Here is a 12,613-nt window from a genome sequence, read left to right as displayed (position 1 = left end):
TACGCTTGTATTAACATTGGAGGATGAAGAAGATATCTCAATGAAACACTGAAATTTATGAGATGACGACATCACTGCAGGCTGTTGTTTTGTACACAGCAGTATCTGTGTCACATAACAAGATATAAAACCTATAATTATAATAATGTGTCAGCCATAACACTGTTATTCTATCCAAAATAACTTCCATGTCATGATGTCTGTGTCCATGGCACAACAGTTACTTTATTGTAGTTTTTTTTTCAACCAATTCTGAAGATTGTTTTGTTAAATGTTTAATGTTTATAGTAAATATACCTGAAATTAGGTGTAGAGCAGGACAATATATAACTAAGTTATAAATCAGTCCTTTCTAATGATCAAATAAATTCCATCAAACAAATCCTTGTTTCTTCAAAAGTATAAGTTGCTTGGTGGATGGGCATACAGTAAAACAATTGTATGGAAAATGTAGAGATGGCCTCTGCTGAAGCAAGCGGTCACACCCTTATAAGCACAACAAATCATCAGGGACCTGGGGTCCTGTTGAAGAATTTAAGTTGTTCATGAACCTTCCCTGTAGGGTGAAATGACCTGAAAGTATTTAAATGACAACTATGATAAGAGCTGTTCAAATTCTCCTTATTCCAAGAAAAGGAGCTGAAGTAATTCATTCATTCATTTAATCATTCATTTTCATACAAAGAGTCACAGGGAAGCAGGACATTTGAATTGGTCCCCGATTATTATTGTGAACTACCTGTGATCAATCTGGTTAACTTTGAGAACAGGGGATTGAGTTAGAGCAAGCTTTGTCCCTTTCGTGCCTTTTTCGTCACTTACTCTGTTACAAACTTAAAGTCCTGTACCATAGCTTTTTATTCTAATATGTGATGGAGCCTCTGTGAAAAATGGGATATGATTGCATGAGACAAAGCATCCAAAGTGCTTTCCGCTGAAAATTTATTGAACACCTGTTGTTTTTCTGCAAAGTATCCGCATCACAGCTGAGTGTATTTGTAGTTGGAAACTCACTGAAGAAGGAGTATCTTTTTATGAGGCCTTATATATTTTTTTCCAAGCAGACATTTTCTAAAATAGGCAAGTAAAGGAGCTTATGGGAAAAGGTGATGAGAAGTAATTTTTTTAGACAGTATGAACTAAAACCGTATTCATTCTCTTTCCTTGCACTTTATATCAGGATATTTCTTTGTCTCTCTGGGATGACAAGCTAATTAAAAGCTGTTTTTTTCAGTAAATAATGTAATAATCTGTAGTAGATAGTCTGCCAAGAAGAAACTAATGTAAACATTTTTCTTTCTTCCAAATCCACTTCTAGAATTACATACATGTGAAAATAATCATTTTTTGTTTGTATATTTGATGTAAAAATCTGTGTAGTTTCTACAACTCTTAAACTTTGAGCGGTCAAAAATGATAAATCATAAAATGTAAACAAAGAAAAAGCTTCTCCATGAAAAGTAATACAGCTGTAGCAGCATTTTTGTGTAAAAGAACATGGAGAAATGAGCATCCTTTTCGATCTAAAGATTACTTTTTAAAAGGTATCATAGTGCCAATTTGTTATCTACAGAGACAAATACTTTCCAGTCATTTCCAGGACTTAAAAAGTAACGGAAATATTGTGTTGGATGCAGCTTGAACAGGAATATATTAGACCATGTGAGAAAAACAGCCCAAATACAGCAAATATAGCTTGTCATGACAGTTCATATGTTTAAATCAGTGTGTTCATGTCAGTAACTAAAACCAGAGGATAGTTATACAAAAATATGGATGTATATTTCTTTCCTCTGTTCCACTTTTATATTCCTCATCCAAATGAGACCAAGGTTTGAATGTGTTGCTATTACACATAAAAGCCTTTGACTCATTTTTATTGGTGCAAGAGTTTGCAAATGTGACAACCTCTTTCCAATCCTTTCCATCTCTTTGTTGTCTTGGTGAAACACACCTCAGCAATTTTTCAATCACCAACGTATAAAGGTGACTCTCGGGTTGACAGTTAATGAAACTCACTGCTCCAGGACCCGTCAGTAAACCCATAAACAACAGTCCCCCTGATGTTTATTCATAGGATGGGAAAGAGGAGAGCACTGAGCCAAGGAAGACAGACAATAGTATGGCCGGAGTCCATTTTGACAAATGTCATGGTCATAAAAACGTCCCAGTGATCTCTTTATAGGAATGAGATCATCATCAGAAGGTGACTTTTCATAATATGCTCTTACCATAAAACTTTGGAATGACTGAAGTAAGTCAGGAGTTTAAACCCTTTTCAAAGACATTACTGGACACATGGTAGCTTAATACAGGTCATTGCCCCATAGATGTACTCCAGCTGTGTCCATTATATCTAATCAGTTAAATTAATTTAATCATACACAAAGTAGTTATGGTAACATGAATACCCATTTATATTTTATAAGAGGTGTCCATCTATCTTTTGGATGACCTTTTTGTGTATGTTGTTAATGACTATACCAAATATTAACCACTGTAACCCCCCAACCCCCTTTTGCTAGTCATGTGTGGAGCTTCTATGATGTTGATCAGCTTATTTTGTTTAAAAATGCACTTACAATGCCCTCTAGAGGTCCAATAACAACATCCCACAACTGTGCTATTGATGAACTTCCCATACTGACATTCCTTTGATAAATGGGAACATACTGATTTCTGCTAAGTTTAGTCATGTCAAACACCACTGACAACTTGTAGAAGTAAAATTTTATATCAAAAGGTTAGAGAAATTGGGTGTATAAATAAGAAAAAGAAACATATGAAGAGAACCTGTGACAGAAATCTGCACTAAAAATATTTCAGCCTTTTATCCTTCCATTCTGTCATTCAGCACTGTTATCCAGACAGTTGCGTTGGATCATGAGGGAGTGACTGACACATACGGCTGAGTCACCATGATGATGAAACCTGACACCATAGATAAGGTTTCCTTTTATGCTGTGACAAAACGTTTTGTTAAATGTCGTACTATGACACATTTTCTGATAAAAAGAAAGTGAGGTTCAATAACAGGAAGGTTTGAGCTGCTGCCTCCTTATTTTTTTTTTTTTACGATCGCTAAATGCAATCTTAAAAAGAGGAAGTTGGTAGAATTTAAAGTGAAGCAACCGTCTGCAAAGCTCTTTTTGTGTAAAATCAGTGAAAGGCCTGTGGAGTATGTCGGCCTACAATAAGAAATTTAGTGAATTAAGTTAGCCAAATTTAAGATAGATATTTTCATCAGTAAATTGACTCAAATAAAAATAACCTAAAATATTAAGTTGCTACACTGGATCTGAAAATGCTTGAAGGATTTCAGATTTTATGGTCCTTATCTGTAGAGCTTCACAAAGACACATTGACAATTTCTTATACAGTAACGTAACATTGTACGAGAATATAATATGACACTGTTGCCCTTGGAGAGGAAGATGGTTCACACACCAATCATAACATAATTCCAGCAACTTAATTTGTTGTTACTTTTATTAGTTACTTTTATTAGATATGAATAGAAATGTTGTGATAGAGAAAAATTGGATTTTAAATTTGCTTGCTTTTATTTATGTATCTTTTTAAACTCTAAATTGGATTTCTTTTATAGTTTGTGTCATGTCATGTTATGATATGTTATCAAGTTTGACATAGTATTACTTCTTTTTATCCACTGGAAGTTTTTATATCAAGCTGTCGTCTTTCTTTCTCTCCAAAACGCAACTCGCTGAAGGGACATTGAGCAACTACAAAAAGAGGAAGCTTTATTTTTCCAGAAATAGGCAGGGCCTTTGTTCATGTCAGCTGTGGGGTTGTGCCCACTCATGGTTATGTTTACTCATGCTTATCATACTCTAGCTAAATATGGAAATGCTGTGCTTATACCTTTTTTTATTTTTAACGACAATGTGATTATGACAAAGTCCCTGAGTTTGTTTGTGGAGCCATTTAATACACATTAGACTCATAATCTTTTACAGAAATAAAATGCTGTGCAAAAATAATAAGAAAAAATAAACATATACCATTCTAAATGTATAAAATACAATAGAGTAGAAAGTAGTTTGTGTGAAATAAAATTGATAATTTTAATTTATACGGCAGTAATAAAGACAGTAGAATGGAGAAAAAGGCTTACATATGGCCTGATGGAAAGTTTATTTGAACATACTGACAAAGTATTAAAACCAAAACTGAAACAGAAACAACAAGAAAAGTGAAAAAAGGAACACAAAACTTTAAAAGTAGAAGGTAACAGTAAAATCTTATGTAATCCCACACCAGTAAAGTACATAAATTTTAAACGTTGTACCATCCTCACATTAAGGACCACATTGCATAATATTATGACAACAATAGTATTCATTAAATACAAACAATTTATTGCTCCTTACAGAACACACGTTTTTCATTGGGCTGCATAGTTATAATGATACAAACCACAAAGAAGGGAATAATAATAGTGTTGATATTATGGTAACGATAATAACATTATTGTATTTATATAACCTGGAAGCTTCACATTAATTAATTAGAGTGGTGAAGTCATGAAGTAATAGTAATAATAAAATTATTATTATTATTATTATTATTATTATTATTGTTATGAAGTGTATACTTTACCACTTTATTTTATCCTAAGCAACCTAATAGGGCTGTAAAGTAGTCTAGTAAGAAAAGTACAATAGTAGTAATAACATATACTTTATAACAATAATTGTATATATAAAATGTAGCAATCTCCAAATTGTGGTTATTGCACTTTTCTTTATTTCTGTACTGTTCATGTAAGATATCTCGATATATCAATTTAAATATGTGGATATCTAAGCATTGCCTGTGTCCTCCCCAGGCTTGTTCTATAGTCCACAAACAGACACAAAATAATTGAGGCAATTTTCACCAATTGCATTTTAAATTTTGTTTACTTTGTAAATGATACCCTCCATCTCTGGCTGAAAACTTTTTGTATATTGTATGGTGAGTATTGATATTGTATAATAAGGGTTATGTTATAAATCTTCGTAACACAAAAGAAAATTAACCTCAATTTAGATGTGGAAGCGGTTAGTGTTAGGGCACTTTTATTGTAAGTTAATGTTTCCTTCCTTGTGTTTTTTTTCTAGTCTTGCTGTGAAAGCCATAAAAAAAAATTTTGGTCAAGTATTTCACAACTATTATGCTACCTCTTTAAATTTAAATCAGTTAGCAGGAATCAAGCATCCTGTAGCTAATAATATATCAGACAACAGGAAGATGATTGACCAGTCATCATTAACACTGAACGACACAACTTCCTGCTTGGCTCTGTGCATGCTTGTGGCTTTGACACAAATGCAGAGAACAACACATGCACGAAGAGAGTGAGCGAGAAACAAACAGAGTGAGTAAATTTAAAGGGCAAATGTCTCTGACACGCATCAGAAAGTGACAGGTTGCAGTTGTCAGTATTGAGAGGCAAGCAATGGAGCCACAAGAGATCAGAGAGGGATACTTGGTGAAAAAGGTAAGATTATCGTAACTGAAAATACCAACACATCTTTTTACAATTAACTGCACTTCTTAATCCATTTCTTACTGATATGCTAAACCTTAAAATATTGAAGCACTTTTATCTGCACTTTTATTGGCACTCCTACAAACATATTTGTATACACTATCAATGTGAAGTTTCAGACTGGATTTATTGGGAAAGCATCCAAACTTTTGACTGGTGCTGTATCTTTAAAAAAAAAAAAAAAAAAAAGGTTTGTCTTTGCAGAAGCGCACTTTTTTTCTCTGTAGCTGCACTGCAGGAAAAGTACTGCATGATAATCACACATGGCATTACCAAGATAGTGTCATAGATGCAAATCAAGCTATTGCAGCGAGATTAAATGTCTGAGAGACGGGGGGAAAAAAGTAATTAAAAATGCTCAAAAATGTAAACATCTAAAGCTGTAATGGATGAAGAGGAGTGAAAAGGAAAAGATAGATGTTGTAACTGAATGAAACAAGATTCAGAGACAGGAACACATGTGGCTGTCACTTGAAAATTGCAACACGTAAATACACACTTCTGTTTTTGAAAAAGAAACCAAGTTCCTATTTCTGTTCAGAATCAAGAGTGAAACATGAAACGATTATTCTAACCCAGCAAAGCAAAAAAAAAAAAAAAAAATTCAGGCTGTCTCATTGTTAACTACTGGGTGTGAGTTAGATGGGAACAAAACCAACAACAACAAAAATTGACAAGAGGTTCCCCATGTTTTTCAGCCAAGACCTTCTTCTCTTGTTTGAAACACACATACAAGGTTTAACTGGGATGGCTGCTTTTGTTTTTTTTGGTGTCCTTTTTCATTTGGTTCAGTTTTAGTGTTTATAGACATACTTTTATTACCTTTTCTAGCAGTATATTGCCGTTTTCTTATTACCTTTATCAACCTTTTTGTCTGAGCACTTAAACTTTGTTTTATGGCCAAAAATGGCATCCTCATAACACATACTACGTTGCACTTACAATTATGAAAACATGAGTCATTGCCATGTAATGGAAATTTAAAGGTACTTTGTGTAAAAAAAAAGAAAAAAAAGTGATTGAAAAGAAATAAATCTATCAGCATGTAAAGTTCAGTAATGAATCAACAAGTAAGAACACAGCTATGCAATGTCTACTAAAAAGATTTCATAATAGAAAATGTTTCTTTTTTAAGTTGGGTAACTTATTTTAAGAGATGAACCTTTTTCCTGCTTAAGTGTACAGTTTGAGTCTTTAACGTGGAAGTTGTTTAAGCATCATATTAGGGTCCCATACTTGTTCTTTTACATAATGACCTCATCCTCAATAACCTCATCCCATGATCAATTATGGCATAAGGTTATTTTAGAATTAACTTTACAAAAAGTGCAGTGCCTAGATATCCAATAGAAATGGCACCACATATTTGTGTTTGTTTTCCAGTACAAATCCGTCTTAAAGCCAAGTGACACATTCAACCGAGGAAAAAGGTTGGTGTTGAGCAACACTTGGCCTTGCCATGAGCTTTATTTATGAGAAAGCCTTCCATTGCTGTTGGTATTTCTGAGAGAGGAAATCAGTTTTCATGGAAAAATTGTATCATTCGTGCAAAGCAGTCATGCTTTGCTCTTGTTCTGGTTTACTGGAGATTGTGGGTTTTCTCTTACACTACACTTGATAATATGTGTTTAAGTTACTCTAAAGCAGGATCATCCTGCTGCATACAGTTATGCATATAATTGCTGCATATAATTCACTTGGACAACTTACACATTTATCTCTAAAGTACTGGCGGTAAAAGTGTTGCAGCCAAACAACACCTGTAGATAAATCTCTTTTTATGTGCTTTTTAATTAACAATGCTTGAATCTGCAGAGCAACACTAACTGTTTTAAGAAAGTAAGAACAGCAAGTTATAACTGGATGAATGAGTAAAAAACAGTTGTGATTATTTGTGGACTCGTGCTATACTGCTAATTTGGATGTGCTGTGAGTAGCTGATGAGATAAGAAGCTTATAAGCTAAAGACAATTTAGCGCAAATTGGACGGCAAATGTGCGATAAAGATGAAGATATTTCCATGTACCTGCATGTACCTCCACTTTCCTGAGATTTGCCTTTCTTTTCATTAGATCTATTCATTTACCTATTTTAACTGAACCTTGCTGAACTATAGGGATAATAAAACTGCTCATTGCTTAGCAGAGTAAGCATGCTTGCTGGTGGGCAGAAATGTGGGCGGGCGAGACCAACAAATTCACAGATGATGAATGAGGAAGAACACCTAATGTCAAAGTCTTGAGCACTTTGAAAGTAATGAAAACTCCCTTTTGAAAAACCTTTACAATAGAGGTGACAAGACCTGGATGAATAAACAGTTGATTGACATTCCAGTTGTAGACAATTAACTTTATAATGTAATCTATTTACTATGTAGGTACAGTGTTGCTCCTGAAAGCATTACATTTTAGGTTTTAGAAACAGTCAACCCACTCACTTTAAAAGTGAAAATGACAGCACACTAGTTTTCACTGCTTAGCGGATTTACCAGATGATTTCTATAATTTATTCATTCATTTTCTTAACTCATTTATTCATTCATTCATTCATTCATTCATTATCCTAACTGCCTTATCCAATGAAGGGTCATGGGGAGCTTATCCCAGCAGTCTTTGCAATACACCCTGGACAGCCCACCAGTCCATCGCAGGGCCACACAGAGACAAACAGCCACTCACGCTCACTCCTGGGGGCAATTAAGAGTAATCAATTAAGCTAGCATGCATGTCTCTGGATGGTGGGAGGAAGCCGGAGTATCCAGAGAGAACCCGCGCATACACAGGGAGAACATGTAAACTCCACACAGAGAGGCCACTGTCCAACCTTGCCCCAGCTGAGGACCAAACCAGCAATCTTGCTGTGAGGCCACAGTGCTAACCATCATGACACTCTGCAGCCATTTTCTTCACTGCTTAGTCCAATAAAAGGTTTTGGGGAAGCTAAAGCCTGAAGCGTGACTGTCAAAGGAAAAATATGGTAGGAAAACGTCTAAAAACAGTTGCATCGATTTAAATGTTGCATTTTCATGACAAAATGACTGCTGAAAAAATGTGGAACTTTATTTTTAACTCCTCCACAGACTCTTGTATCAATAGTACAAGAGCCCAACACCACAAAATTATTTACTCAAAACCAAACAAAATTTACTGTAACATTTAACATAAAGCCATATAGTTTAAAAAATGATTCTGTCATGTTATCACTTCTCTGTGCTAAATCTTTTCCCAGAACTGCACATTCATTTCTGCTTTTTTTTAAATGTAACTAACAGACAATCTCTTATCAGACGGCAGTTTTTGCTTTCATTAAGCTTACTTACAGATCCTTCACATCGTGCCACCAAAGGGGCAGCCAAAGTCAGCAAGTCAGACAGAAACCAAAAGATAGTAACATGAGTATAGAGGGAATTCATGTTAAAATGTTGCATGTTAATTATTCTGGTGGTTATATTTGGGAAGACGAAGAGCAGAGCATCAAGCAAACAATGCTAGTGATGTGAAAAGCACAACATAAAGCAAAGGTTCAGTAAATTTATAGAATACACTTATAGAATTTATAGAATACACAAGAAAAAAATGCTTAAGGCTGTCTGTTGTCTTATTGATCTGCAGGGTACGGTGTTGAACTCCTGGAAGGCAGTGTGGGTGGTGTTGTCAGATGATGGGGTGGATTTCTATAAAAAGAAAACAGACCGTTCACCGAAAGGAATGATCCCACTAAAGGGAGCCAAACTCCTCAGCCCCTGTCAGGATTTCAGCAAGAGGATGGTAAGAAACAGTCAAGCAGACAAGTAGAGATAACATTTTACTGAAGGATTAGACATGTGAAACTGATCACTAATAAAGGCAAACACAATCAGAAACAACTGATTCAACAACCATTAAATGTTTAACGTGACTATAATACCATTTTTTCTGGTCACTGGTTCAGATGTACCAAGTGGTTACAGATTTGGTTCTGTTAATAACTTCTTTAAAATATTTGTTTCTTGATCAGCAAACAAACTCAAGTAGAATGAGAATAAAAAATGAGTAATTAATCATTACTTTACCATTAACTAATCAGTACCTAAGCCTTTTATGGTGATTATGTTTACAGTACTTTTATGACTGACTAATAACATAGTCATGACTAACTGACTATGACTAATATAATCAGTCACTAATTTATTACTCAATCCAATGTGATGTGAATACAATGCTTGGGTAATCATTAATGAATCATTAGTCCCTGATTGGGTTTTTGTCTTTTTATGATTAACTGATAATTATGAAATCAATACCATATCAATATGATGTGATTTGATTTCTGTTTCTGTAATTTTCCTCTAAATTTGCATGTTGCCAGATGTTAAAATTGATTGTATATGAAGGAAACTCTCTGGAGAACACTGGACATAAAAGTGTAACTAATTGAGCATGTGTTGTTTAGCTGGTCTTCAAGATTACCACGGAGAAAAATCAGGATCATTTCTTCCAAGCCTCACACATAGAGGAGAGAGAGTCCTGGGTAAAGGACATCAAGAGAGCTATTACCTGCCTTCAAGGTGGGAAAAGGTTTGCCAGAAAGTCCACGCGGCGCTCCATTCGCCTGCCTGACACAGTCAACCTGAGGTAAGTTTTGTGAAATCTTTCACTTTTTATACAAACATTTACCTGCTATTTTTCTAACAATGGACATGTCAGTAATTACCTTACAGCAGTTTTTTTTTTTTTCACATGTTTTTTTTTTGCTTACAGCAGGGCAGTTAAAATGACACAGTTTAATGCAAGTTGCATACAATTTGAATACATTCAAAAATATTTTGGACTTGACAGCTTCTCAAAACAGTTACAGAAGTTTAACTCTAAATTGACTGTTTCTTTGAAATCCAGATAGACCTTGCTTACATTTTCTTTTCCCAGTGAGATTTACATGCTGATGAAAGACCAGGACGATGGAATCAGAGAGCTAAAACTGCAGCAGGATAACCGAGTGTTCAACCACTGCTTCACCGGTACACCTATCGTGTCTCCTTTTCTTTTTTTTCTTTTTTTTAGTTACAGCTGTGGAGGAACTTTTCTTCCTTGATTTAACCTTCCAATGTTTCACTGCTCTTTTTTCATGCAGGTGCAACTGTTGTAGAGTGGCTGGTTTCAAATGGGAAAGCGAGAAATAGCCCTGAGGCTCTCATGTTGGCAACGGGGCTTCTGAATGAGGGCTTTCTCCAACCTGCAGGCGACATTTCAAAAGAGAAAGCAGAAAGTGGAGAACAAACATCGTTCTTAGATGACACCAAAGCGCTTTACTACTTTGTAAGTACACACCGAAATGATTTTGGAATAATATGGAAATGAAAGTTAGGCATTCATCAGAAAAAAACACAGAAGGAAATCCTAAAAGACGCAAAATAGTTGTGAAAAATGATATGTGAACAAAGTATGAGTAATAACTGTATGCATGACTGTGCTTTCAGGCTGACAGTGGGTTCTTTTGTGAAGGTTACTCCAGCGATGAAGATGTGCTTGTGAAGGAAGAATTCAGAGGGAACATCATAAAACAGGGCTGTTTGTTGAAACAGGTGAATGACATTGCAGCATCCTGACCTAAACAGGCATCCTTGCTTAAACAAAAGAAAAAGAAGAAACCTCCTGATCAGGCGCTGTTGCTCTTTTTTTGTCTTAAACTCTTAACAAGAATAGAGAAGAGGAAGTCTGCTATGCATTTTACATAAATGATTGTTATGATTATGTGTTTTCATAATAATGTCATATTTCAACACAGGGACATAGAAGAAAAAACTGGAAGGTGCGGAAGTTTATACTACGAGATGACCCTGCTTACATGCATTATTATGATCCTTCAAAGGTACAAAAGTCAACTTTTATTAACCTGAACTTGCTCAAAGTAAATTAGAAAATTTTGAACTTTTTCTTTCATTTCTTAACATATAAGGCTGATGACCCTCTGGGTTCAGTCCATCTCCGTGGGGCTGTGGTTACAGCTGTGGAGCATGTTCCTGATGGTGAGTGAGGCTTTACATCAACAGGATGCATATGTTGCTTCCCACTGTGACCAAAAGAAAATTAAAATTGTGTGTACTGTCGGAAGAGTTTCACTTCAAGTCACCCATTTTAACTCCTTTTTTTTTTTTTCATTTTCTTTTCCTGGTTTCAGCAAAAAAGCACGATATTTCTGACAACCTCTTTGAGATCATCACCGCAGAAGAGACTCACTACTTCCTCCAAGCTGCAACAGCTGAAGAAAGAAAGGAGTGGATCAAAGCAATACATGCTGTGTCAAAAAGTGGAAAATAACAGCAGCAGGGGGATATCTGCCAGCCACAGCTCTAACAAAGCCGAATTACTATTAAACATTGATGCTGTTTTCTTTCAGTGGAAAATAACTGCAAGTTTAACTTTTCTACACACTATCAAACTCGTCATTTGATGCTTTTTGTGCACTATAAGCAACATCAAGCAATAAAAGGAAATCAACATTCGGTTAATTGAATTGTAATCAGTAATGTGTATGTTAAATACTGAATAACATGGGGAGTAAACTAGGAAAATGATAATATCAGTGAGAGCATTTTGCAGCCTCTGGTACATATTTATATGGCAGATATGTAAATGTGTTTGACAGTAAAACTCTTCAGCAACCGTCTTTCAAAAAGTTGCAAACATATAAAAAGTGCCTTGCATCAGAAGGGTGGCAGCAGATAAAACTCCTTTTCTTGGCACATTACTCATCCACTGTGGTTTTATCATTTCCTCCATGTTCAGATGTCTTTCAAATGTTTGAGATAGTTTCAGCTATCAAACAAACACACTCAGTTCCTGGGTGAGAACTGGCTCTGTATCACACTTAAGACTTTGTAGTTTTCAAGCCTGCTGCAAATGTGTGACAATTTTTCTACTAAATAAATGATTGCTTTGAGTGACAGCAAGCATTCGCTGTCTTAAACAGAAAACAGATGAGATTGACTGTTTCCTGGCTTGGAAATCTAAAATTATTCAGTGAGATGTATTATAGTGGGATAAGTCCTCCAAGAAGCGTTACCTAAGTTTAATAAATAAT

At 35.2% G+C, this 12,613-nt stretch overlaps 1 protein-coding gene across 1 annotated transcript; it reads left to right on the top strand.

Moving 5' to 3' along the window:
• Positions 1-5,461: 5,461 nt before the first annotated feature.
• On the top strand, positions 5,462-11,850 carry plek (pleckstrin; the record flags this gene model as incomplete). Its single annotated transcript, XM_079249313.1, has 9 exons — positions 5,462-5,503; positions 9,166-9,321; positions 9,986-10,167; positions 10,459-10,550; positions 10,664-10,848; positions 11,010-11,114; positions 11,318-11,401; positions 11,489-11,558; positions 11,711-11,850. 9 exons carry the CDS (start codon positions 5,462-5,464, stop codon positions 11,848-11,850), a joined length of 1,056 nt encoding a protein of 351 aa, XP_079105439.1.
• Positions 11,851-12,613: the final 763 nt, after the last annotated feature.

The sequence above is a fragment of the Telmatherina bonti genome (assembly GCF_933228915.1).
Source record: "Telmatherina bonti genome assembly, chromosome: 11".
Classification (NCBI taxonomy): Eukaryota; Metazoa; Chordata; class Actinopteri; order Atheriniformes; family Telmatherinidae; genus Telmatherina; species Telmatherina bonti.
Note: the sequence above shows the minus strand (reverse complement) of the source record. Positions and strands in the feature narration are given on the sequence as shown.